General features: G+C 37.7%; 3 protein-coding genes across 10 annotated transcripts; all 3 read left to right on the forward strand.

Moving 5' to 3' along the window:
* The first annotated feature begins 416 nt into the window (after window positions 1–416).
* LOC119997537 (copper-transporting ATPase HMA4-like) lies at window positions 417–8,080 on the forward strand. 2 transcript variants are annotated; one of them, XM_038844635.1, is made up of 9 exons: window positions 417–652; window positions 1,298–1,578; window positions 2,154–2,890; window positions 3,033–3,504; window positions 3,733–3,900; window positions 4,695–4,949; window positions 5,664–5,786; window positions 6,159–6,644; window positions 7,192–8,080. In XM_038844635.1, the coding sequence occupies exons 2-9, from the start codon at window positions 1,303–1,305 to the stop codon at window positions 7,591–7,593; spliced, it is 2,919 nt and encodes a 972-aa protein (XP_038700563.1). In that variant the 5' UTR covers window positions 417–652; window positions 1,298–1,302; the 3' UTR covers window positions 7,594–8,080. The 2 variants fall into 2 exon arrangements, with proteins under 2 accessions (XP_038700563.1, XP_038700564.1); XM_038844636.1 differs by lacking the exon at window positions 417–652 and having other exon boundaries at window positions 1,407–1,582.
* Window positions 8,081–8,297: 217 nt separating this feature from the next.
* On the forward strand, window positions 8,298–15,449 carry LOC119995998 (pentatricopeptide repeat-containing protein At2g22410, mitochondrial). 4 transcript variants are annotated; one of them, XR_005467778.1, is made up of 4 exons: window positions 8,298–8,599; window positions 11,359–11,408; window positions 11,527–14,922; window positions 15,045–15,449. XR_005467778.1 is itself a non-coding variant. In XM_038842488.1 (3 exons), exon 3 carries the CDS (start codon window positions 9,100–9,102, stop codon window positions 10,465–10,467), a length of 1,368 nt encoding a protein of 455 aa, XP_038698416.1. In that variant the 5' UTR covers window positions 8,411–8,599; window positions 8,686–8,751; window positions 9,048–9,099; the 3' UTR covers window positions 10,468–11,074. The 4 variants fall into 4 exon arrangements, 3 of the variants coding, with proteins under 3 accessions (XP_038698415.1, XP_038698416.1, XP_038698417.1); XM_038842488.1 differs by lacking the exons at window positions 11,359–11,408; window positions 11,527–14,922; window positions 15,045–15,449 and adding exons at window positions 8,686–8,751; window positions 9,048–11,074 and having other exon boundaries at window positions 8,411–8,599; XM_038842487.1 differs by having other exon boundaries at window positions 11,359–15,449.
* A 3,414-nt stretch (window positions 15,450–18,863) lies between these two features.
* On the forward strand, window positions 18,864–23,824 carry LOC119995999 (E3 ubiquitin-protein ligase BIG BROTHER-like). Of its 4 annotated transcripts, none has more exons than XM_038842493.1 (9): window positions 18,864–19,085; window positions 19,518–19,623; window positions 20,087–20,236; window positions 20,605–20,839; window positions 21,685–21,719; window positions 21,981–22,025; window positions 23,080–23,207; window positions 23,320–23,428; window positions 23,548–23,824. In XM_038842493.1, exons 3-9 carry the CDS (start codon window positions 20,096–20,098, stop codon window positions 23,596–23,598), a joined length of 744 nt encoding a protein of 247 aa, XP_038698421.1. In that variant the 5' UTR covers window positions 18,864–19,085; window positions 19,518–19,623; window positions 20,087–20,095; the 3' UTR covers window positions 23,599–23,824. The 4 variants fall into 4 exon arrangements, with proteins under 4 accessions (XP_038698421.1, XP_038698422.1, XP_038698418.1 ...); XM_038842494.1 differs by having other exon boundaries at window positions 20,090–20,236; XM_038842490.1 differs by lacking the exon at window positions 19,518–19,623 and having other exon boundaries at window positions 18,865–19,085.
* Window positions 23,825–24,720: the final 896 nt, after the last annotated feature.

Consider the following 24,720-nt stretch of genomic DNA (forward strand, 5'->3'; position numbering starts at 1 on the left):
TGCTCATTCTTCTTTTGTTCCTCATGCTAATTAAATTCCATTAGTACACCAAGTTAGGAAAAAAATTAATTTCTCTTGGCATTTTCTTTCTAGGTATCAGGTTTTCCTTATGGGAATTATTAGTACCTTTTTTTTGGAGGGAATTATTAGATTTAGTATCTGGTTCTGAATCAACAGGTGAAAGTAATCCGATTTAAGTTTCAGACTCTTTTATGGTCGTTTGAGCGACTTATTTTTCCAATCACAAAAAAAAAGAGTACGATAATGCGAATATGGGACCCATGATCCATTAATGCATCATGCATGACTCTAGGACCTTCCCGAAATACGTGCACATAACGCGGCAATTTAGGGGTGGTTAAGCGAAGTGGAAGACGTTAAAGGATTCAAAAATTTAAAACACTTGGATATATAAACGACAATACCCAACTTCCCACCCAAAGTCGTCTCTGCCGCCGCGTGCCGTCCATCTCGTCCTCTTTTCCAATCCCTGAAAAATTCGCTCCACTCAGAAACCCTAACACGTATCCCACAACTTCTTTGTTTTTTTGAAATTTTTTCCCCTGGCCGAAATCTCTTTCGTCTTGTTTCACTACCTCACGTGAATCTTCATCATCGGTTGTTGATTTATCTGCGATCGAATCACTACAAGGTCTATTTTGCTACTCTCGATTGTGTGTTTGATTTTGAGCTTTCTACAGCTTGTTTGTAGTTGTTCGTTCAGAAGTTTACATATGCGTTTGTTATGTTTGGTCTGCAGTGGGAAATTTGGTGTAGGTTCTGATGTTGTTCCGAATTATAGGTCGAAGTTTAGTCTAGGGTTAGTATTGACTCCACTAATTCTTAATTCTTTGTTTGAAAGGTTAAATTGATTATATTGATTTTTTTTTTGGGTTGTCTTTGATTTGTTTTGTTTAGTTGTTTTTATGTTACAAGACTTGTGACTTTGATCAGTTTAAAGATCAGATGGAATTAGATGCTTTACCTTATCATATTTGTCTTGATATGGGGGGTTCAACGACGTGGTTTGATCAAGTTTTTGACATTGAAGTCGTGCTATATGTGCTAGATAATGACTATCACTTATTCACTTCATGTTTTCTTTTACCGAATACTTCACTCTGGTTTTCTTTTGTGCTCCTTCATTTTAATGTATGTTTAAGAGCTTAAGACGACAGCTGCAGTTAGTCAATTTTTAACTTTGCTTTGATTTTCATTAAAATACATGAAGGATGAATACTGGTAGTTCCTGATACAATGAGCAGGGTATTTGACTCTATGTTTTCCTCTTGTTTAGGATTAATGGCTCCAAACGACGAAATTGAGGTTAATGGGAGGAATGATCTTCTAGTGCCTCTATTGCAGCCTCCAGAAAATGTTGCTATTGATATCCCTGAACCAGTTAAGAACATGGATAAGAAAACAAGGATAGTCAAGTTCAAAGTTGGCAATATCAACTGTGCAGCTTGTGCAACTTCCATAGAATCTGCAGTCGGAAAGCTTAATGGGGTTGAAAGCATTGCAGTGTTGGTTCTTCAAGGCCAGGCTGTTATAAAGTATATACCAGAGCTTATTGGTGTAGGTGCAATTGCAAACTAACTTCTATAAATCTCTTGCACGTGCATTTTGGAGAGAACATGTATCATCTTCAAATTTTTTAGATTACATTGTTCATCGGCACTCTTTTCCAATCTTCCTTCACTCATATTCTTTACTGTTAAGTATGTTGGAAGATAACTGAAATTGATTTTGTTTCTCACTACACTATTCTAACCGAGAGAACTCTTAATCTATCATTTTTTGATAGTGGAGTGTTAAAGTTTCCAAATTGAACAAGGGTTTTAGATAAAAGGGATGCTAATTTTCTCCCCCTTATTTTACCCCAAAAACTAAAACAATTTTGGTTTGTCTTTATTCAAGCAAATGAAAGAAATTTGTATTTGGAAACTTTGAGTTTGGAATTCATGACAGAAAGCAGGAGTAGTCTTTTCTAGTGACTGTGTCTGTGTGCATCCATGCGTCTATCTATTATGTTGCAATTCCAGGAGTAGTCTTTTCTCATATGTTGTGACTTGCGACTATTTTCTCTGTAATTTTTACTAATCATTCTGTGTTTGGAGACCAGGAACATTTACAGTCTAATTCCATTGCAGGCAGAAAAAATAAAGCAGACTATGGAGGATGCTGGTTTTCCAGTTGATGGGCTTCCAGAGCCAGATATTGCGGTATGCTGGCTTAGGATTAAAGGAATGGCTTGCACCAGCTGCTCCGAGTCTGTTGAACATGCCCTTCAAATGGCTGATGGAGTTAAAAAAGCAGTGGTTGGCCTAGCTCTTGAAGAAGCTAAGGTCCACTTTGATCCAAACCTCACTGATGTTAATCGCATAATTGAAGCTGTGGAAGACGCTGGATTTGGAACTGAACTGATCGGCTCCGGAAATGAAGTCAACAAAGCGCATCTGAAAGTTGAAGGAATTGAAGATATGACCATCATTCAGCGCTCCCTTGAGTCAGCTATAGGTGTGGATCATGTTGAAATCGACTTGGCTAATCATAAGGTAACTGTCACCTATGACCCAGACCTCACTGGTCCTAGATCTCTCATACAACGCATCCAAGAAGCCGGTAGCGGCTCTAATTCTTTCCATGCAAGCTTATACATACCTCTTGGACGAAGAGAAACTGAGAGGCATCATGAAATTGATATGTATAGAAACCAGTTCTACTTGAGCTGCCTATTCACCGTACCGGTTTTTATGTTCTCCATGGTGCTTCCAATGCTTCCTCCTTTTGGAAAGTGGTTAGAGCACAAGATTTACAAAATGTTTACGGTTGGCCTGTTACTAAGATGGATCTTTTGTACACCGGTGCAGTTCATTATTGGCCGAAGGTAACTTTTTTTTTTCCTTCAAATTTTTCTTAGGTTTATGATTAGTTTCTAAAACTTGCAAAAAGACAATGTTCTCAAAGAGAAAAAATTATACGCGGACATCTATTCTCATTAATTATTTTGATGTGGATATCATTGTTAGGTTTTATTTGGGATCGTACCAAGCATTGAGAAGAAAATCTGCCAATATGGATGTACTTGTGGCTCTGGGGACCAATGCTGCTTATTTTTACTCTGTGTTTATAGCAATTAAGGCAATGACTTCTGATGCATTTGAAGGGCAAGATTTTTTTGAGACCAGTGCAATGCTGATATCTTTTATTCTTTTGGGGAAATATTTGGAGATTGTGGCCAGAGGGAAGACATCAGATGCATTGACGAAGTTGACAAAACTTGCCCCTGATACAGCTTACTTATTAACTTTAGATGGTGATGGAAATGTCATCTCAGAGACAGAAATCAGCACTCAATTGATACAAAGGAAAGATATAATTAAGATCGTTCCCGGGGCAATAATTCCTGTTGATGGTATCGTTACAAGTGGTCAAAGCTATGTGAACGAGAGTATGATTACAGGAGAATCAAGTCCCATTGAGAAAAAGTCTGGTGACAAGGTACTACTTGCATAATATTATTTCTGATGTATGTAGTGGCGGCCCAATGGTAAGAGGATTCATTGGTTCCTCCGGTTTAGTTTGCTGTACATTGATTGTCCCTTCCTCTCCCTTTTCATTTGACTCCCTACAAAAAGAAAGATGAAAAGAAAGACTTAGTCAAGTAGATGAATGCTACTGATTTTAATTATTTGTTCCAATCTCATGTCAGGCTGCTATTTTTGACAGGTTATTGGTGGGACTGTTAATGAAAATGGATGTATACTGGTTAAGGCCACCCATGTTGGGTCTGAGACTGCACTTTCCCAAATTGTTCAACTTGTGGAAGCTGCTCAGCTTGCCAAAGCACCTGTTCAGAAGCTGGCTGACCAAATTTCAAAGTTTTTTGTTCCCATTGTGAGTTCATTTGTTTCCGCTCAAACATTATGACTCTACTTGTTTGTCATATTCTCAATTTGATTCTCTGTTTGGAGAGCATAAAATATTTTCTAGGATTTAGTTCTTTCAAGTATTTGAAATTCTTATGTTGGATTTGAAACAGGAACTAGATTATGTGGCTTTAAGCGTGTGGCCAGATTTTTTATGCTAGTTTCAGGGTTTGGGATGTTTCTCTTCCATTGTGACTGTTTCTTTACATTTTTGTATCCTGTAATGGAGTTACTCATTTTATTTGGACCTAATCTAATTAAAATACTCATTTGAGCTGAAATACTAATAAATGCACTTTGAAGCAAATAAGAAGGTATAAAGGGCTTGGAACTTAATGGTTTATGCATGCTTCAATGATCCATGGATGAAGCTACTCAAGCTTTCTTCTTGAGAGCATTCCAGTTTTTTGAGTTCGAATTGCCTGATGATTTTTGACTTCCTCACAAGCTACAGATGCCAAGGGGCAAAATCCAGAAAAAATTTATGAGCATCTGATGTTTTATTATTTTTTTTAAGAAATGAATTTGTTGAATAAAAATAAAAGCAAAATTCAGATTTAAGGAATATGCCTTTTTCCAAGAAGGAGCTTCTGCAATGCTGTAGAATGGGAAGTTCTTGCTATCTGACGGGAAAATCATACATAATTTAGCCAAAAAAATGAATTTTAAAATTGCTTTGCAATGCATTTCTTATTATTTGGTGGTTGTACAATTTAATTATTTTTGATAAAATTATGTGTTAACTGACTGATCCAACATCAGGTTGTTTTTGCTGCATTTATGACATGGTTGGGTTGGTTTATTACTGGAGTTGTCGGTATTTACCCCAAACACTTGATACCAAAAGACATGGATGAATTTGAACTTGCGCTGCAGTTTGGTATTTCGGTTCTTGTGGTTGCTTGCCCCTGTGCTCTGGGACTAGCAACCCCAACTGCAGTCATGGTTGGCACCGGGAAAGGTGCTTCTGAGGGGGTGCTTATCAAAGGAGGGAATGCACTTGAAAAGGCTCACAAGGTAAGGCTACTGTCATCTGTAGAAGGCTACAATTTTCAATTTAGTACTTACATTGCCTCAATATATTGAACATTTCTGGTCGAGTACAAAATTACTTTCTGAAGGCTCTTCCTGTCTTTGGTTCTCAACAAAGTGGCAAATGGGCAACATTAAATAGTCAATACTTCATTACTTCCTTTACATTTTTCATCATCAGAAAGATTTGTTGTTGAATGAATTTTTCAATTTTCAATGGTAGGAAGTTACATCCTTGTCATATTTCCATGTGAGATTTTTTTTTTGGAATTGATCTGGCTCTCTACATTTATTGTTCCATAGTATAACCTTATACACTGTTTACATGAAAAATTGCCATGCTTAATGATAACTGAATGTCAACTGTTGTCGTAGTCTCATAGACAATATTCCCTCTGTATTTTTAGTCGAATTTATATATGAAATTCTCTAGAACTCTTACCAGATTTTACTATTGGAGCTTCGCAATCAGATACAATTCTTGTTTTATAATTTTTTTTTAAATATGAAGTTGTTTTAGAGTAATTGTTGTTATAAGAAGTGGTTTCCCAATAAGTTTTCTAGTTCTTCATTTTTTTACTGCATCCCCCTCTGCAACTACACAAATGACATCACAGCCATAGATTGAAAGCATGTTTTGTCTCGATTTTCCGTGCTCTGTAATTTAATCAGAATTCATTTCTTTTTCTGAACCTGCAGGTGAAAACAGTGGTCTTTGATAAGACAGGGACACTGACAGTTGGAAAACCAGTGGTGGTTAGTGTCATGCTATTTTCGACTGTTTCAATGGAACAATTTTGCGAAATGGCTTCTGCTGTAGAGGTAGGTTAATATTTTAGATGAAGTTAATCTTCATTCTTCAGAAGGATTCAGAAACCTTTTAGTGAAGTATGTTTTGGATGGCAGTTCAAGAAACTTTGCGAGAAATTGGCAGGACTTTCATGTGACTTAAGTTCCTTTTTGCATAAGCGCTTTGTATGTTTAATGTATGCGTGTTCACTTTTGTGTGTGTGTGCACTGTCTAGACAGGTACACACATATGCATTTGTGAAAAGACAGATGTGATACAAGATTATTCATGACAAAAAGTTCTGAAATTTCACGTATAGACAGAAATTTAGCAAAATAATTCACTATTTCACTGAACAAAATAGTGAAAGCTTATTATAGAGTCTTATACTTCTTAATGATCAGGTGAACAGTGAACACCCAATAGCTAGAGCTGTGGTGGATTATGCTAAGGGACTGTGCCAGAAGCTTGAATCTCTAAATGAGTATGTCAAAGAAGCTAAGGACTTTGAGGTGCATCCTGGAGCGGGAGTGTCTGGAAAAGTTGGTGACATAATTGTTTCCGTTGGGAACAAGAGATTCATGCAAGCTTGTAATGTCTCTATAGGTCCTGAGGTGGAGGATTATATTTCAGAGCACGAGCAATTGGCTCAAACCTGTGTGTTAGTTGGTGTTGACGGAGATGTTGCTGGAGCTTTTGCTGTAACTGATCCAGTGAAGCCTGAGGCTGGACGTGTCATATCTTTCCTTCGCTCAATGGGCATCTCAAGCATTATGGTGACTGGGGATAACTGGGCTACTGCATCCGCCATAGCAAAAGAGGTTGGAATTGAGAATGTGATTGCCGAGACAGATCCACTGGGAAAAGCTGACAAGATCAGATCTCTACAGGTATGCTCAATCTGAACCTTTATTGTACTTATCCAACATGAATATGAAACTCCAAAACGCCAGTCACAGAGAACTGAGTTGGTGGTGACATGGAAACCACCAAGTACGAAGGCTTTCATTCTTTTTGATAGTTAACATAGAGAAAGAACTTTTGGAGACAAGATGGAATAATTGAAGAAAATGAAGACTTACCATGTAATGCAGTCGTGGAACATTTGAAAATTTTCAATTGACCATAATATGAATGAATTATTACACCATAACATAATCTCTTCTAAACTTCATCTTCTAGTTGGGAAAGCTTGGGATTAGGATGCCTTGATGAGTATGACGAAATTTTCAGGATATCACTATCGGGCTCCAAACTTGTTACTGTGCTTTCTTGCCTGTTTTTGCTTTGAATTGGTTAAATGATAGCTCTTTGGGCATGAGCTGATTTCTACTGTTTGAATTGTGAATGCATTATTTGAATTTATTCACATTACAGTGTTGAAATAACCGAGTAAGATGAGCTTGCTTGATTAATTTTATTGAAATTGGATGGTAGATGAAAGGTATGATCGTTGCTATGGTGGGAGATGGAATAAATGACTCACCAGCCTTAGCTGCAGCAGACGTTGGCATGGCAATTGGTGCTGGCACTGATATCGCTATTGAATCAGCTGATATAGTTCTTATTAAAAGCAACTTGGAAGATGTAGTTACAGCCATAGATCTGTCTCGAAAGATCAGTTTTCGAATTCGGCTAAACTACATCTGGGCTCTTGGCTATAACATACTTGGTGTGCCAATTGCCGCTGGAATATTATACCCTTTCACTGGAATTCGGCTTCCTCCTTGGCTTGCCGGTGCTTGCATGGCTGCTTCTTCCCTTAGTGTTGTCTGTTCTTCTCTTCTATTGCAGTCTTACAAGAAGCCTTTGCATGTTCAAGATTCCAAAACTGTATGACTCCTCGGATCTCAGTTTTGTTCACAGCGGAACTCATTGCTTGGCCAGTCCATTTACTTGTTTCAGCATCTTTTCATTTACAGGGATAGGTTAAAACTCTCCACCTAATTGCTTATTGGACCTTATCATAAGCCGCGAGGGCCAGTATGTGCAGCAACTATAACTTCTTCAGAGAGAGCAAGTATACTCCAGTTTCAACTTTTACTATCGTCGTTGTTGTTCTTAGTTTGGAACATGATGTTCCAGCACAAAGCATATCAACCCTTGTACATGAACCTGTTAGGTGTCTCAAGAATTATATATAGTTACAAGTTACAACGGCAGTAATAAGCTGGTGCTTCCTTTATGCCCAACTGGTTAATATTTATGTAATATTGCTAGGAGAGCTTTGGATTCCTGAAGGTTTATGAAAATTGACTGATATTAACTTGTGAGGCAGGGAAGAAGAAAGTTGACTCAAGTAGAGAAGGGCAATTTTATGAAATAACTGTTGTATCGGACAAATTGGCAATTAAAAAAAGCTTAGACAAGAATTGTTTATTGTTTATATTGGGATTCTTAATAAGTATATAAATATAATTGTAAATCTATTGGCATGTATTTTATAGTAAAAAAGAAAATCCAACAAATGAAATCAACAAGCAGCAAATCCAATAACAAATCCGACTAGTTCAGTTGATGAGTTAGGTCGTATGGAATCTCGAACCCCGAGCTCGAATCTCATTTTCTTCCTTTGATAAAAAAAAAAACAGCAAATCCAATAATATATAATTTTTCACACAGTGCCAGCTATGCCTACAGTGCTTACCAAAAATACAAATTGATAAATAATAAAATGTCAACAAAAATCCTTCCGTGTTCTTCCAAGTGATTATCTTTTTATTTGATCTTTGAGTACGCAACGCAAAATTCCAAAACTCTCATCTTCCAGCATTTCTCTGTCAAGATTCATTACGCACTCCTTTCATTCCTCGCTTTCCGGTATCTCTAGGGTGGATCCTAAAAGGTACTCTTGAATTCAAACACTTTCAGCTTTCGCTTTCTAATATTTTTATGTATTTTGAACTTTTTCTCTGGAATTTCATTTCTTAGGCCTCCGTTTGCTTGTATTAAGTCTCAGATACCCAAAGAAGGCTGTCGATCTTGTTCGCGATTTAGGTTTGGTTTCAAGGCTGTTTATGTATTAAAACATTTTTCCAGCTAGTATTAGGCTTATCGGTGAAGTAGAGATTTCCAGGACTTCTTATAAAAATTTCAGTTCAAATAATCGTTACTGGGTTTTGTGATTTTGTAAATTTGATGGTTACCCTTTGTCTGGCTGTTGAGGAAATGAAGGTAAATGAAGAATTCGGCTTTATGGTTTAGGGTTTAAGATTTTATTCGACTCTTTCAGTGTTATAATGATCTCAAAGCTGAAAACTTCAGTTTACTTTTTCTTCCTGTTTTTCTTTCAGCAACTAGAAGAATACTGGTGATTTTGGAATTCATAGTTCAGTGTGTTAAAAGATGGATAGTTTGGGTTTAGGAGGTGAGTTTTTGTCAGGTGCAGGTGCTGGGATGTTGAACCTCCAAGCATCAATTGATAGACGCCGACAGACCCAGATGAGCCGTCCTTCATTAGGACAGCAACAGCACATGCATGTGATGGGTGGCTACGAGAATGATCATCACCCGATTGAGCTAATGGAGTTGAAAGGTTCGGACTCGAAGGGCCTTTCTGCACCTTTCACAAAAGGGAAATCAGTTATCCCTTTTAATGCCATTAATACTGGTAATGAGAGTGAAGATGATGAGCCGAGTTTTACTGAAGACGATGGTAACGGTGAGGAGATCAATGGAGCCAAGAGTAAAAAGGGGTCTCCATGGCAGCGGATGAAATGGACAGACAACATTGTTAGGCTTCTAATAGCAATCGTTGCATGTGTGGGTGATGACGGTATTCTCGATGGTGTCAAAGGTCTCAAGAGGAAATCGGGCATTCTACAGAAGAAAGGCAAGTGGAAAACGGTATCCAAGATAATGATGAGTAAGGGATGCCATGTTTCACCACAGCAGTGTGAGGATAAATTTAATGATTTGAACAAGAGGTACAAGAGGCTAAATGATATTCTTGGGAGGGGCACTAGTTGCAGAGTGGTAGAGAATCCTAATCTCATGGACTCGATGCCCCATCTTTCAGCCAAGGCCAAGGAAGATGTGAGAAAAATTTTGAGCTCCAAACACTTATTTTACAGGGAAATGTGTGCTTTCCATAACGGGCAAAAGATTCCTAATTGCCAGGATCTTGATCTGCCAAGTGCTTTTCTACATGCTGGAAGAAGCGCAGTGGAGAAAAATGGGTCGCAGGAGGAAGAACACGGTAATGATGACAGTAATGATGATGAATCAGAAAATGATGATGATAATAATGCTGAGGGATACAGAGAAATGAGGGGAGAGTATAATGACAGGACGAGAGACAGTGAGGAGGATGGCCATTTTTGGCCACAATCTAATGGACATGACAGTTTTGAGACTGACATGTCAGTGATTTTTCAAGACCCTTCAAAATCATTACAGGAGCGGAAGGAGTGGATTAAGAAGCAGATGTTGCACCTCCAGGAGCAAAGAGTCAACTTCCAAGCTCAAGCATTCGAGCTTGAGAAACAGCGTCTCAAGTGGTTGAGATATTGCAGCAAAAAAGACAGAGAGCTAGAGAGATTGAGGCTGGAAAATGAGAGAATGAAACTAGAGAATGAACATAGGGTATTGCAACTGAGGCAGAAAGAATTGGAGATGAAATCCAGGAGGTCAGAAGCTTTTATGGGCCATACTTCTTCTGGCAGTGACAGATTGCAAGGAAGAGATCAGATTGATCTCGGCAGGTATCAATAATTCCTGTAGATAAGGAATGACAGTTGGAATTGCATTGGTGCAAAAGTTGCTGAATCGCACAGCAAACAAGTCCCCTCTTTGATATTTGGAAGAGAAAAAGGAAGCAAACAAAAAGGAAGCAAACACTCTAGCTTCTCAATTAAGGAATGACAATAGATCTTTTAGGTCAAACAAACTGCCGAGTTTCCATTTAGAATAAAATGAACCTTAGTAAATTCCGTTACTTTACCTGAAATGCCGCTTCTTCCTTCTACATTGCATGACATTCTGCTAATTATTGTGCAATAAAATCTTTATGGATCTTCCATGTAAGAAGTACGCTATCCCCTTGACACTTATATTGCTGAGGGCTAGCATAACGGATCTCTGATATTTTCTCGTCATTGAGCTTGTTTGTTGTACATTTAGAAAGTTGGTGGGTTTGCTTTAGAGCTTTGGTGGTTGCCCAAATCATGTAATAGTGAGTCATGTTACAGAATCTTTGAATTTTTCCTGCATTCTCCCATGGGCCATTAGCTATGCTTTCTCCAATTCATAGGTTAATTTTGCAAAGGGCATCAATAGAACCTTTTAATCCGTGGATTTTGTGTCGATGGGTTCTTATTTACTGGATCCATCTAATTAGGAAGATATTTATTTTTTATTGTTAGAGTATGAGCTTTTTCCTTACTAAATAATTGTGACTGTGATATGAGTTATTAGTCCATAAAAGTTTGGAGCTTCTGTTATATCTCATCAACACCATTTCTGCTTCTTGCTATATTTGGATAGTGCGTTCTTGTCTATTTTTGGATAAAATTTTATTTTTCGTGTTCTGCTACGCGACATGCTTCAAGGCGATATAGTGTTATGATTTGATTACTAATTCATTTGCATTCTTCTTGTAATCAGCTGATGCTACTGGCTGCTGGTGACTCTGGGTTTTTTGTTTAAATTACAAGGTGACTGATTTTGTGGTTGCGCCTGTGTATTGCATTTATTTTGTCATTCGATGAAGTGATAATTTCTGTTTGCCTGCGTTAAGAAAGGGCTGGTGCTCTCTGTGCTTCATTCTTTCAGAGGGAATCTGGTCGTTGAACGGCCCTATTCTAAGCCTTACCAGAAGAGATGTCTGTAATCAAGTGTTAAGCTTACTCCCTAGCATGAGTCAATAAGGACACATTTTTGTTTGCTTCAATTCCGTTCTTAAGTTCTTTTGTCACATTTCTCATCATCTTCTTCCCTTCCTAGCATGTATTTGTTGAACAAGCATGAGAAGTTCTGCGATGCATCTCCCCTTGAAAGAAAAATCCAGGAAGTGATTTCTTTTTGCCCTGACAGGGTCAGTTTTCTTTCAGAATAGGGTCCTAATCGGTGAATTGATTCTTCCTTGAGCTTTGAAAATTCACCAATGAAAAATTTTGGGTTTATTTTTAATGACTTATTCATTCAGGGTAATTCTTTGAGCAGTTTTAAGTTTGGAACGTCTATCGTCTTGGAGAAAAAGCTTTTTGTAAGACTGATACTTTGAAGCTGAAATCTTTTACACCGTAGGAATAAATATTTGAACATAGTAAGTTGAACCGATCGGTTATATCTCATCTAGCCATGCTGGGCCCCGGTGGCGCCTGCCTGTTATCCTTCCACTACTAGGAGCGGGGAGGTTTCGTTGCACTCAGTGAAGGAAGCCAGCCTCACGCGGTCCCTCCCACTGTAGGGCCCAAGACACACGAGTCTGCACCTCTTGTCCCATGAGCCAACTCTCAACTTGGGCTCGGCTATTTGGGCCATTTTGTAAGCCCGGCTATTTGGGCCATGTTGTCTGTAACAATGTCCGAACACCTTGATATCCCCACTTGGGTTACAAGCTCGACGTTCAGGATTAAATTCAAATATAATATAAACTGCAAACTATGGCTATTAAGCGATGTGGGATGTTTCTCGGTGCTCTCACTGGATAATGACTGTCTAAATTTTGTAGGAGGTCTGAAAATCTGTATTTATATGTTCCTAATGCTTTTTTATGAAATCCGTGTAGAATCATTTTGATCACACTCGTTCCGCCTAGTCTCCCTCACACACATTCACAGGGGACGGATGAACCTTCTCTATGCAATCGACCTCAAATCTTTGCATTGGATCCATGGAGGTTGTCGTTTAATTCCTCTTCTCTCTTCATCTTCTCTTCACACTCGCTCTCTTTCTCCCCACAAAGAGAAACCCATCAGTTGGAATACAACCCACACCTTTGTACTCTCAAATCCACTTCTGTCTCTTCTTGAGAAATGCAATTCCACTACCCATTTGAAGCAAATCCAAGCTCAGATGATCTTGACAGGCTTAATCTCAGATGGGCTTGCTTCAAGTCGCCTAATTGCATTCTGTGCGATCTCAGAATGGCGAAATTTTGATTACTGCGCTAAGATTCTGTTTAATACTCGCAACACGAATGTGTTTTCTTGGAATACAGCTATTAGAGGCTTATCAGAGAGCGAGAATGGTAATGGATCTATTTTGTTGTATAAAAGAATGTTGGGAAGTGGTGGTTTAAGACCAGATAATTATACTTACCCTCTGTTGTTCAGAGTTTGTGCTAGATTGATGCTAAAGTTCATGGGGCATGAGATTCTAGGGCATGTATTGCAGTTGGGTTTTGATTCGGATATTTTTGTGCACAACGCGGTTATACATATGCTGGTTTCGTGCAATGAGTTAGTGGCAGCACGAAAGGTGTTCGATGAGAGTTGTGTGAGAGACCTGGTTTCTTGGAATTCTTTGATTAATGGGAATGTAAGGAATGGGTGGGCAGAGGAGGCAATAAGGCTTTACCGAGAAATGGAGAAGGAAAAAGTCATGCCGGATGAGGTGACAATGATTGGTGTTGTTTCCTCATGCGCTCAATTGGAGGATTTGAGTCTTGGGAGGAAGTTTCATCGGCTTATTGAAGAAAGGAAACTGATTGTTACAATTCCACTAGCCAATGCTCTCATGGATATGTACGCAAAGTGTGGGAATCTGGAGGCAGCGAAAGAAATATTTGATGGCATGAAGAAGAGAACAATTGTCTCATGGACAACAATGGTTGTTGGCTATGCAAAATTTGGGCTTCTAGATGTTGCTGCAAAGCTTTTCGATGAGATGCCAGAAAAGGATGTTGTGCCATGGAATGCCTTAATTGGAGGATATATTCACGCTATACAGAGTAAAGAAGCTTTGGCTTTGTTTCATAAAATGCAAGCAAGTAATATAAAGCCCGATGAGGTTACCATGGTCTATTGCTTATCTGCATGCTCACAACTTGGAGCGCTCGATACTGGAATTTGGATTCACCATTACATTGAAAAACACGATTTATCTTTAAATGTTGCCTTAGGCACCGCTCTAGTTGACATGTATGCCAAGTGTGGGAACATCACAAAGGCTGTCCAGGTTTTTCATGAGCTGCCAAGAAGAAACTCTTTAACGTGGACAGCCATTATTGGAGGATTAGCCCTTCATGGAAATGCCAGAGCTGCTGTGTCTTATTTCTCAAAGATGATTGATGTTGGGTTGGAGCCAGATGAGATTACCTTTCTTGGGTTGTTATCAGCTTGTTGTCATGGGGGCTTAGTTGACGAAGGTCGCAAATATTTTGCTGAAATGAGATCCAAATTTAATCTGTGTCCACAGCTTAAACACTATTCTTGCATGGTGGACCTTCTAGGTAGATCTGGTCTTTTGGAAGAGGCAGAAGAGCTTATCAGAGCCATGCCTATTGAGGCAGATGCTGTGGTCTGGGGTGCATTGTTTTTCGCCTGTCGGGTTCACGGAAATGTTATTGTGGGAGAAAGAGCAGCTTCAAAGCTACTTGAGTTGGATCCTGATGATAGTGGAATATATGTATTACTTGCAAATATGTATGGGGAAGCAAATATGTGGGAAGAGTCTCGGAAGGTGAGAAAGATGATGGTGGAAAGAGGAGTAGAGAAGACTCCTGGTTGTAGTTCAATCGAGGTGAATGGTGTTGTTTCTGAGTTTATTGTAAGAGATAAATCACACCCTCAATCTGACCAGATTTACAATTGCTTAATTCAGTTAACAAGACAAATGGGTTTAGCGGGATGAATTTTGGCTATCGCTTGCTTCAGATATGACTTCTTCTGGGCTTTGAAGTTCAAACCGAAGCTCTTACCTCTGAATGTTCTACATGTTCTACGCACAGAACTTGTACAATACCGTGACTGCGGTTCCAACAATAATGACATATTGCCAACTTGTTGGGCCTATGAATAAGCTGTAAATTGTCGTTTCACTTTGGGCTTCTTGAGGAGATGATATGCCGGTTGATTTGTTCTAATGCACTTATTTATGCTGCTGTGTCGACGATGCCTTTTATTTTGAGGTTTTAATCTCAAAACAAAATAAAGCCGTACAGAGAAGCAAAGAAACTCTCAGACAAAGCGGCGTCATTCATTCTTTGATGATGAAGAATAACAGGTGCAGTAATATGTTCCATAAGTTCTTATAACCGGGTCTATGGGTTTATCAATCCTTCGAATAGACTTTTCTTGCCTTCTTCCATTTATTCTGAGCTCATTAGTACAAGAATGTTTTCCCAGGATATGACTGATGAAATATCAGTCTTGAAGTTTGTTTATATCATCAATGCCAAGAATCCAGAGGACCCTCTTTTGGAGTATGTGTACAGTGACTTCTGGGTTGAGGAACTTGAATTGCGATTTGGGAAAATATTTCTGGTCACATGGTGCTGGAACTTGCACATCTTCCCTGCTCTCAATATATATTTTGGACTGTGTTCAAGTTTATGTCGCAAGTGGGCTGAGAGGCTGCAAAGAGGGCAGGTAATCAGCAATTTTATACATCGCAGCATGCCACTGGAAAATTTTAAAGAGGTATTTTATTCTACTTTACTGTGGCCTTGGTGTTGTACTGTTTCAGATGGCAACAGAGTGTTATATCATCGGTTTGTTAATCAGATTGCAAATAGTCAGATTCGAAACTGAGAGGATAGCTTATATGATACACGATAAATATAACAAGATCACTTTCTCATGAGTTAAAGGAAAAGACACAGATTGTCATCAATAGTTAGTTAGACAGAATCTTTCTTTCCTGTGACAAATGCACTAACCTTACAGTAAAAGCATATACTTGAATGAAATTTGTCGCATATCAATGCTCATCTGCGGTACATGTTTTTGAATGAAGCGCATGGAGTGTTGAAATAATTAATGAAGGTTGTGGAAACTCTCCTCTTCCGGAGTGAAGACACTGAATCCACCTATTTTCTTAAGGATAAAATAGAGAGGCTGGTTCTAATGGAGCATACTTTATGGATTTTGTTAAATGGTAATCCACAGAGTCATTTACATATGAAGAATAATGAAACTGTCGCATTGTTTATACTCAACTTCAGCTAGTTTTATTGTTTATATTTTACATGCTTTTAATAAAGTTGTGGCATTGTTGAAGCTTAGCTATGTTGTTAATGCACTGATATAACATGCTCTACCAGCAAAGCAGATGGTAAAAATGGCATGAAGTACCCCCCCCCCTCTCTCTCTCTCTCTCGGTAAGAGATGAGTTTGGCCATGTTTAACTAGGAAAAGTTATTCAATAGGAATATTGATGCCAAAGAATTTGAAACAATTAGTGCTTAGTTTCATTTACTTTGTGGTCTAGGTTGACATTATTTATGTGGCATCTCCTACTTGTGATACAACTTGAATAAAAGTATTTGTATTTCCTGCAAGTGAGTAGGAAAACTTGTCCTCCTTGAGTGAGTATGGTTACAAATCCAAGCATTGAGCAAGGACAGGTTATGAGCATGCTTTTACCATGAATGTGATTAGATGAGCAGCTGATATTATTGTTGTTATGTTTAGTGAGTCAATAATTGGGTATCCTGCATTGTTTTTGACACATTCTGCTTTTTTTCTTTGATACTGATGGAACACAAACATTGAACCCTAAATCCAATCTAGCTAGAATCCTTTGGTTACTTTGATATCTTTTGTCTATCAAGTAATGTTTGCTCTTGCTGCTATTTGCAAAGATGTTTGGATTAATCAACAAGAATCATAATGTTGTGTACTTTTTGACAAAAGGAATGAAGGGAATATTATGATGCGTCCTTGCTTGCACGCCAGGTTTTGTTCTCATTCATTCTCAATTATTCATGCGTCCCTCACTCTCTCCCCCACATGCCTGATAGCCTTTGCACTTTTGGCGTCAGTGCAGTCCGCAGAAGTGATTGCATCGCCACTGGGCCATCTCACTCGACAACAACAAAATATCATGGATATTCATGACCCATCTTTCTTCATGTATTGTACTTTGGCTGTTTACAGCTTACATTTCCATCGATGATAATTAAAAGGTTAAAAACAACTAGAGATTGTGAGAAATTCTTGTGGCCTTGTGGGCATTTGTGCACTTCTGTGTAGGTGCTCCAACTATAATCAAATAAAAGTCAAAGTGGGCCACCAACTACCTGCAAGGCATGTAAGCAATGATAACTGGAAAACTCTTGATGCCAAGGGTGTCGTTCAAAGAGGTTCCAACGATCAAGTCTGTAAGGCATAAAGTCAAAAGATGCGATGAAAATGCAAGCGTGAAGGCTTTGATAATGGTGGAAGGCGTGAAGGCTTTGATAATGGTGGAAGGCATGGTGGATGGTGTTTAGGGTTGAATGTCCTATAGTGGACTGTGAGGAAGAAGGTTGTTTCGGTGTGGATTTTGGTAGAGAGTGATTCAAGTTTTTGCTAGAGTATTGGACTTACCTTCGTTGCGAAGAAAGTAGGCTATTCAGAGTAACCTTGAGGCATCAATGGAGGACGTGAGCCATGTGAAAACGAGTTACGAGGTTGACTTGGAGAAGGCCGATTGTAGGAAAAAAAGTATGATGGGATTGGTTGGCAAAGAGATTGTATGAAATTGCGGCTCATCGTCAAGGACAATATGCGGTGCAGGTTCCGAGGTGCATGATGTTAAAGAGAGTATATTACAATATGAAGAGCAGCCCAATAAGAATTAAGACTCAAATCACAACAAGCCCAAATGCTAAGCCCATGTATTGTGTATCTTGTTTTTAAATAATAAATATTATTTGTCTCACAACGGATAGTTGTGTACAACTGTTAGTCCTGTCACCGTTCACTGTCATGTCTCCATTTATGACCGTTGAACATATCTTCTATACGGCTAAAAGCCGGTTTGTGATTGGTTAGACATGAGGTCGAGATGAAAGTGACTGTCAAGTCGAGGCGAAGAGGCGAGATGATAGAAGTGGGTCATCTTGAGAGTTGGCCTACGCATAGCATAGCATGTGTTATTATTGATATTCAAATTGACGAGAATTGAGCTGTCATACCTGAAACAAATTTTGATCATGGATAATGATCGCATCCATCCCTGCATGCAAACATCAAGGACGTGGGGCCTGTCAGTCAAAATAACTTGCTTGGCTTTGGTCATAGTAGATGGAATTTTGTTCGTACATTCTGCAAAATATGTTTCTGGAAAGTCTCAATGATATGATTATTCAAGTAAGCAACTACATATTATCCTAATAAACTTAGAAATCAAGTTGAAATACTAGATTATTATTTGTAAGCAAATGAATGAATCTTTATAAGAAAGCATATTCTTGTTAGGCAAACCATTACAGAAGCATGAGATTTCCTTTATGGGACACTAATCAAAAAATTAATCCATCGAGGGAAATTCCAAAAACTCCTATTTTTCATAATAGAAACAAATCCGTCCAACACTTTATTTGTTCTCTCCCTATGCACATGCATATGTTATTTTTTAAGTATGTATATATGATTGTATTTTTTTCTTAACTGACACCAACTTCCCCTTGTGGGTAAGACAAGACGGTTTTGGTGATCTCCTTCAAAGTTCCAACCCATGAAACCACATCGTCCATTTTTCTGAAAACAACCCAACTAATCTAGGATTTATTCTTCAACATGGCCAGCCCAATTTTTTATTTTTTTAAACAGGTGTGTAAAAGGTCAATTTTTCTTTTTTACATTTGGTTTTTGATGGATATTTCAGTTATCAGTTAATTCCATCAAATAAATATGTATTTTTTTTTCAAAATAATGGACCAATTCAATTATTGATCCGTTTGATTATATTAACAATTTTGTGCAGCCCTATTATTAGGTTACTAACTAATGGCTCTCTCCCTCTCTCTTCGTTCTACGAAGAATCTATCTTTTCCTTTTGTTTTTCGAGCTTTTTTAATTTTTTATTATACTACTGCATGAGGGATTCTCAGGTGAGGGATCCCGCACTTTATTTAAAGTGCGAGATCCATCTAACACCATTCACTCGCGGATCCCATCACATGTGAGGGCCACACTTTGTGTTAGATGGATCCCTCACTTGATAATTTTCAGCTACTGCATTATATATTTACCTGCGATTTTCTTTTCTCTCTCCTGAACCTGATCCCCTGATCCATTCACTTCTCTTCTCTCCCCCTGTCTCTCGGATTCTTTCGCTCTCGCACAACACACGTACATACATACGCATAAACGCGCACATTTTCCCGATAAATTCTCGAGTCGCGGACAGTTTATTGTTTCTTAGAATTCGTTCATTGTAGATCAAAATCGCATAATGAGGTACTCCCATTGTATGTGTCTGTCTTTGGCGGTCGACGATATGAGTTTGTGGGGCCTTTTCTGTGATTTTGTTTGTAACGAATGGAATTGTTGATGTGCAATTCGGTACCTTTTTGAGAGATCAGTCCTTTAGTTGTACGGGGAATGAAGATGTTATATATGTGGTCTGAAACCATAATTCTTGTTGCGAGGCATTGAGGATTTGATTCTCTGTTTGAGATTAAAGAAAAGCATACGAGATTACTTGAATTTTCGTTTTCTTCAATCTTTTGTTTGTTTGTTCGTTCTATATGGAAGAGGTGAAACTTTAGTTTTATTTTTATTTTTCGCAGATTTAGTTTTATTTAGAATGTCAATTAGTGAGCTTTTTCTTGTTTTGATTTTGGCCCTGGGAATTGAAAACTTCTCCATCAATTGCAAATGTTTCTGCAGGTGAAGTGATTGTGGAGTATTGGGGCGTTGCTTCATTGGGAATTGTTTCTATCAACTTTGCAATCAATGTTTTATCAATTGAGCAACTTATTATATATATCCTAGAGTATGATTACATGTATCTTAGTTTTTGTATTCTTTGAAAGATCTGAGATACTGTTTGTTGATCTTATTTAAAGAATTTTCAAAAAATTTATGGGGTCATCAGTGCATTTTAACTTTACGCTTCTGCATCTTGATTTTGATATATTCAGATACCATTTAAGGATTTTCAATGCTATCTGAGGTATTTCAAATTAACCAATTTGTATATATAATGGAATCACTATCCAATATTTGACTGACCATTTTTTACTTTTCATTAGAACTTCCGCTCTTACCTTGTTGGTATTATTAATTCTTTTTGCTTATGGGGATAATTTTAAATAATTGGTGAATGGTAAAGAGTTTTTATTCTGTAGTTACCTGAATTCGTCGAATGATTAGGTTTACTCGATTCTTCGCACAGGAATACTATATATAAGCATGCTTTTGATAGTCTAAGTCTAATTTTCTCAATTGTCTAACAGCAGTACATAATGAGTTGGAATCAACATATGGATGTCCCTTACTTCAACACCGGCTACCCTTATAATACAGCTGGGAGCCTTATTGAATATTTTGAAGGCCTTACATATCAACATGTAAATTTCATCTTTGATGGTGCTTCACAAGTTCAGGTAAAAGTAATTGTTTCTTTCTTTTTGATGTGCTGACTCGAAGTTTTGTCTGTCTTTTCGTCTTTCAATTGTCATTGGATTTGTGATGAGAGATTGTTCCATGGGATCATTCTTCCTTAATTTCCTTAATATGTTAGTGTGTAATGTGGAGTTTTTACAAATAAGATATGGAGATTGCTCAGAGTCTCCATATACACTTTGCACATTCTCTAGTTCTGATAATGCGACCTATTAAAGTGCTTTCCTGCATAATAATAATGAATCAGCATTTAATAGTTTGGTACTTCGTTTTATATATGAATGTGAGATTTTCCGTGAGTTTAGATTGCTTTCCTAGGAAAAGTAATATTTCCAACTTATATGTGCAGGACACTGTGTACCCATCGACCAATACAAATTTCTATAAGTTTGGGGCATCGGAATCTGGAACCATCTCATATTATGATCATTGTGATCCTTATGAGGTCAATGATCATGAACTACAAATCAATGAAAATAGAAGGCCTATGCAGGACCCGATAGTAACTAATGAATCAACTACTGCAATAAATACAGAATGGGAAGGGAATGTGACTGCTAATTCACATGACCACCCAATAGAGTGTAAGTACAGAGTTGATGGAATTCTCATATATTGTATGGATTCTTTAGCTTTTACTTGTCATTGCTTATAGATGATGATAGATTGGTATGTTACACTCAGTTACGGGAGTGATGATTTCTAGGTTCTTATGCCAAATAGATAATTAAAATTATTGTGAGGTAGTTATTCACTTCTTTTGGCATATGACATTAGATATGTTGAATGTGTTCAGATCTTATAATTTCTAATTATTAGGCTTTTAAATATGTTCAAATCTTCTAATTTCTATTTATTAGGCTTGGATTTTATGATTTATGATCCATATTCGTTGTAATTTGAGAATAATGCAGAGTATCAGATCTCAATATAGTTTTTTTACCTGCTTCAAACAGTTTTCTGATAATTTCAATGTGAGAGATGGAAAACATGAGCAAATCTTCTAAAAATTTTAATTATAGGACATGGATTTGGCTGCTTCGAGCGAAGATCTCCTTAAAATTAATGCACTTGATTCTGACACACATTATAATTATCTGGCACCACTTTTCCCCCTATAAAATAGCAACCAGTTTGATAGGATCCTATTACTAATATAGACTAGTTGAACATAGGAAAAAACTTAAAGACTTCAATAACCTTTAATGTTCCCGTTTTAACTTCTGACTTTTTTCTTATTTTTTTCACATTACCCCAACCGTTTTAATGATGGTAAAGAGGGTTTTTTTTTATAAAGTTAGTTGGAGTGAAGTTTTCCCACTCAAGTTGTTCTTTTAACCCTATTGTATTCACTGATACCCTGTTCTAGTATTTACAATATATTTCAACAAAGAATCTTCTCACTTACGCCATATTATTTGCACTTCAGGTACGCGAAGACACCATAGGTCTCGTGGTTATCAGGTGAGTAATTGTTTAACCATCCTCCAAGCTATGATTTTATTTTCAGCTTCTAATCCTTGCTGCCTATATAGATGCAAACAAAATGTCACGGAATTTCCTTTTGTTTTACTTTCCTTTCAGTTGGGAGAGCATGTAAAAAGAAACCATATATGTTTTACTTTTCATATTTTTATTATATTTCTTCATGTTGACGAATGATGCTTTGATCAAGTGCACAGCTAACAAAGGAAGGTCCTCTCGTTTTGTATGTGATACGTGCAGGTCGTTTGGCAAGATAATGTTGATCCTGACAACATGACTTACGAGGTTGGACTCCTTTCTTTCATTGTTTAGTGCATGTCTACTTCCAAATGTGTCCATTCAAAAAAAGTCTTCCTTATCTGCACATTCTGCATATTATTATTGTTTTAAACTTTAGGACTTTTAACCTCTTCTTAGAAGCTGGACGTGGAATGATCTTGAAACTGAATGTGTGGATATAGATTTTTGCAATTCATATTAGCATACAATTGGCAATATTTACTTGTTGTTTGACGCAAGTATGGGGAATAGCTAGCAGCACTCGTTTTCTTTTGGTTTTCCTTAAATCTGATGACTTCTGCTTACTTTATCCCACCATCTTGTTGTCCTTCCTTTCTTCACTTGTTCTGAGCATATCTTTACTGTTAAGATTTTCCTGCTGTGTTATATTTATCGTGTGGTACTGAAAGGTTGCATAACTTTTCTAGTTAGTGACTTGACCTTAATTAACAGGTCATGCCATAGAAGTAAGTTGGCGCTGTGTGATTGTTAACATTGTTGCTTAAATCTGTGTTTCGGGTGACCATAACTAAATAGGATGCTATGGCCCAGGTTAGTAAAGTGGTTGTTATGATGGTCTTCTCATGATTATTGTATCCATTATGAAGGAGAGTGTAACTAATAGGATGGTGATTGCATTCCTTGGACCCCAGCAATAGTAATGGCACAGCTACCATAAGATTTTGATGTCTTTTTCTCTTCAATTTGTGTGCATGCAACTGCTTGTCTGAAGCCTTTTGTATCACATTTGGACTGTGAAATGAGTATTTCCTGTTGGCCTATGCAGTGGAAAACTGGATATCAAATGAAGTTGTCTTCTTTTTTCGTTAACAAGTGTGTTTCATATTTTTTGGGTCTGGTGAGTTGGGCAATAACAATGTCCAATCCTTGTAATGGCAAGGTTAGATTTTGGTGGTTGAAGTTGTTCTTTATCCATTTGCCACATGTAAATTTCCCTTTGCAAAAATTGACTTTGGAACTCTTTGTTCTTCAGTTTAGTTTATGTGATGATTTGTCAGTACTGTGGATAAATTATTTCTGACCAATTTATCATGATCAGGAATTACTCGATTTAGGTGAAGCAGTAGGAACTCAAAGTCGAGGACTTTCCCAAGAACTTATCTCTTTGCTTCCAGCCTCCAAGTACAAGTGGCAATTCTTCTTCAGAAAGAAATCAAGAAGTGAGAGGTACAAGTTGTGACGACTTACTCTACTTTTCTGACCACCTCTTTCAATAAGCAATGCTGCCATATGTTGTTCAATACGGGAAGCTCATGACACTATTTCTCATTGAAAATAGATGTGTAATTTGCCAAATGGAATATAAACGAGGTGACTGGCGAATCACTCTCCCGTGCAAACACATATACCATGCTAGGTGTGGGTCCAGATGGCTCAGCATCAACAAGGTAAGGCTCTGGAGTTTAAGATGAATTTAAAGAGTTACTTCTTGCTTTGTCTTCCTCTCACCACTCCTCCCTTCCAACTTCAATACAAAAAGCTTATGAAACTATTTTTGTTTCATCAGGCTTGCCCAATCTGCTACACTGAGGTGTTTGGTGATGCATCTAAACAGTAAGAACATTCATTCATGAACATAAAAAAGAAGATAGCCTTCATATGCTTACTTTCTTTGTTGGGTTTCTGTGTCCCTTCTCCATACAAAAGTGTGCCTTAATTTTTCCACTTTCTGTGTAGAAGCGCCATTGATTGGCATTTGTAATAATTCAGCATCGTGAATGTTAATCAGGATGGATGTTTTAGTGGCTGGACCATTTCCTTTTGGAAGTTATCTTCATTCTTTCTGTTTTCTGTGTACTCATCTTTTACCTTCGTTGTCAAAACTTTTTTTCCTCTCAAAATTGTGCGACTAAGCCTTATCCACCACCTCATCCTCATGGATTTGCTTGCTCAAGTGCAATATGCAACAGAAGCTTGTAGGACTCAAGTGGGCATTTGAGAGTCAGGCTATAAATACGAAAGAGATGACTTCTAATACACTTGTAAACGATTTATTGTGATCTTTTGCAGTTGATCACTTTTGAAAATGCTCACGTACTTTGACATTTGTGGTTATCTAGTGATTGCTAAAAATTGCTAACGCTAATGGACTTGAAATGGGGAAACATAGCTTTTGGCTTGTACCTTCATGTCCGTGTAGTGAAGCCTTATGCATTTGATTGAATTCATAATGAGTTTATCAGTATAAATTAGAGTTATTTGCTTTCAAGTGGGCATTGTAAGGTAGATACGACTGTCTTGTAATCCAGTCTTTAGTTTGTTTCTACCTCATCTTAGGTTTCCATTGAATGTATATACTTCCATGTTCCAGTTGCCTAGTCCTATGTGATTTATAAAGGTGTAATGCTATGTAGTTATCATAAACATGAGGGATAGCATATAGCAGTCTGTGTGGATGTCCTATACATGTGGTAGATGGACTCCATGTAGAAATAGTTGGGCTCTTCCTCTGTCGTATTTTCGTAGTCTTGAATACATATTATAACCTGTTTCCTTCCCAATTATTGATACCCTTTTGCTCTGCTCGTGTTCATGCCAATTGGGTGAAAACTATTAGCTGGTTTTTGCACGTCTAAAGGAATAACGTCTGAATTCTGTGTTTTCTCTCATCTATGCCAGCTACTTGCTCTGTTATAGCTAGATTACCTTGAAGAAATGCTTCTCTAGATATTGCTTGTGT

This window comes from Tripterygium wilfordii, chromosome 4, assembly GCF_013401445.1.
Source record: "Tripterygium wilfordii isolate XIE 37 chromosome 4, ASM1340144v1, whole genome shotgun sequence".
Lineage (NCBI taxonomy): Eukaryota > Viridiplantae > Streptophyta > Magnoliopsida > Celastrales > Celastraceae > Tripterygium > Tripterygium wilfordii.

Coding starts and splice junctions, on each gene's coding strand:
- LOC119997537 (XM_038844635.1), top strand. CDS start 1,303: ATGGCTCCAAACGACGAAATTGAGGTTAATGGGAGGAATGATCTTCTA. Junction 3,901..4,694: donor CAAAGTTTTTTGTTCCCATT/GTGAGTTCATTT, acceptor ATCCAACATCAG/GTTGTTTTTGCTGCATTTAT. Junction 5,787..6,158: donor AAATGGCTTCTGCTGTAGAG/GTAGGTTAATAT, acceptor CTTAATGATCAG/GTGAACAGTGAACACCCAAT.
- LOC119995998 (XM_038842487.1), top strand. CDS start 12,544: ATGAACCTTCTCTATGCAATCGACCTCAAATCTTTGCATTGGATCCAT.
- LOC119995999 (XM_038842493.1), top strand. CDS start 20,096: ATGAGTTGGAATCAACATATGGATGTCCCTTACTTCAACACCGGCTAC. Junction 20,840..21,684: donor ACATGACCACCCAATAGAGT/GTAAGTACAGAG, acceptor TTTGCACTTCAG/GTACGCGAAGACACCATAGG. Junction 22,026..23,079: donor CTGACAACATGACTTACGAG/GTTGGACTCCTT, acceptor TATCATGATCAG/GAATTACTCGATTTAGGTGA.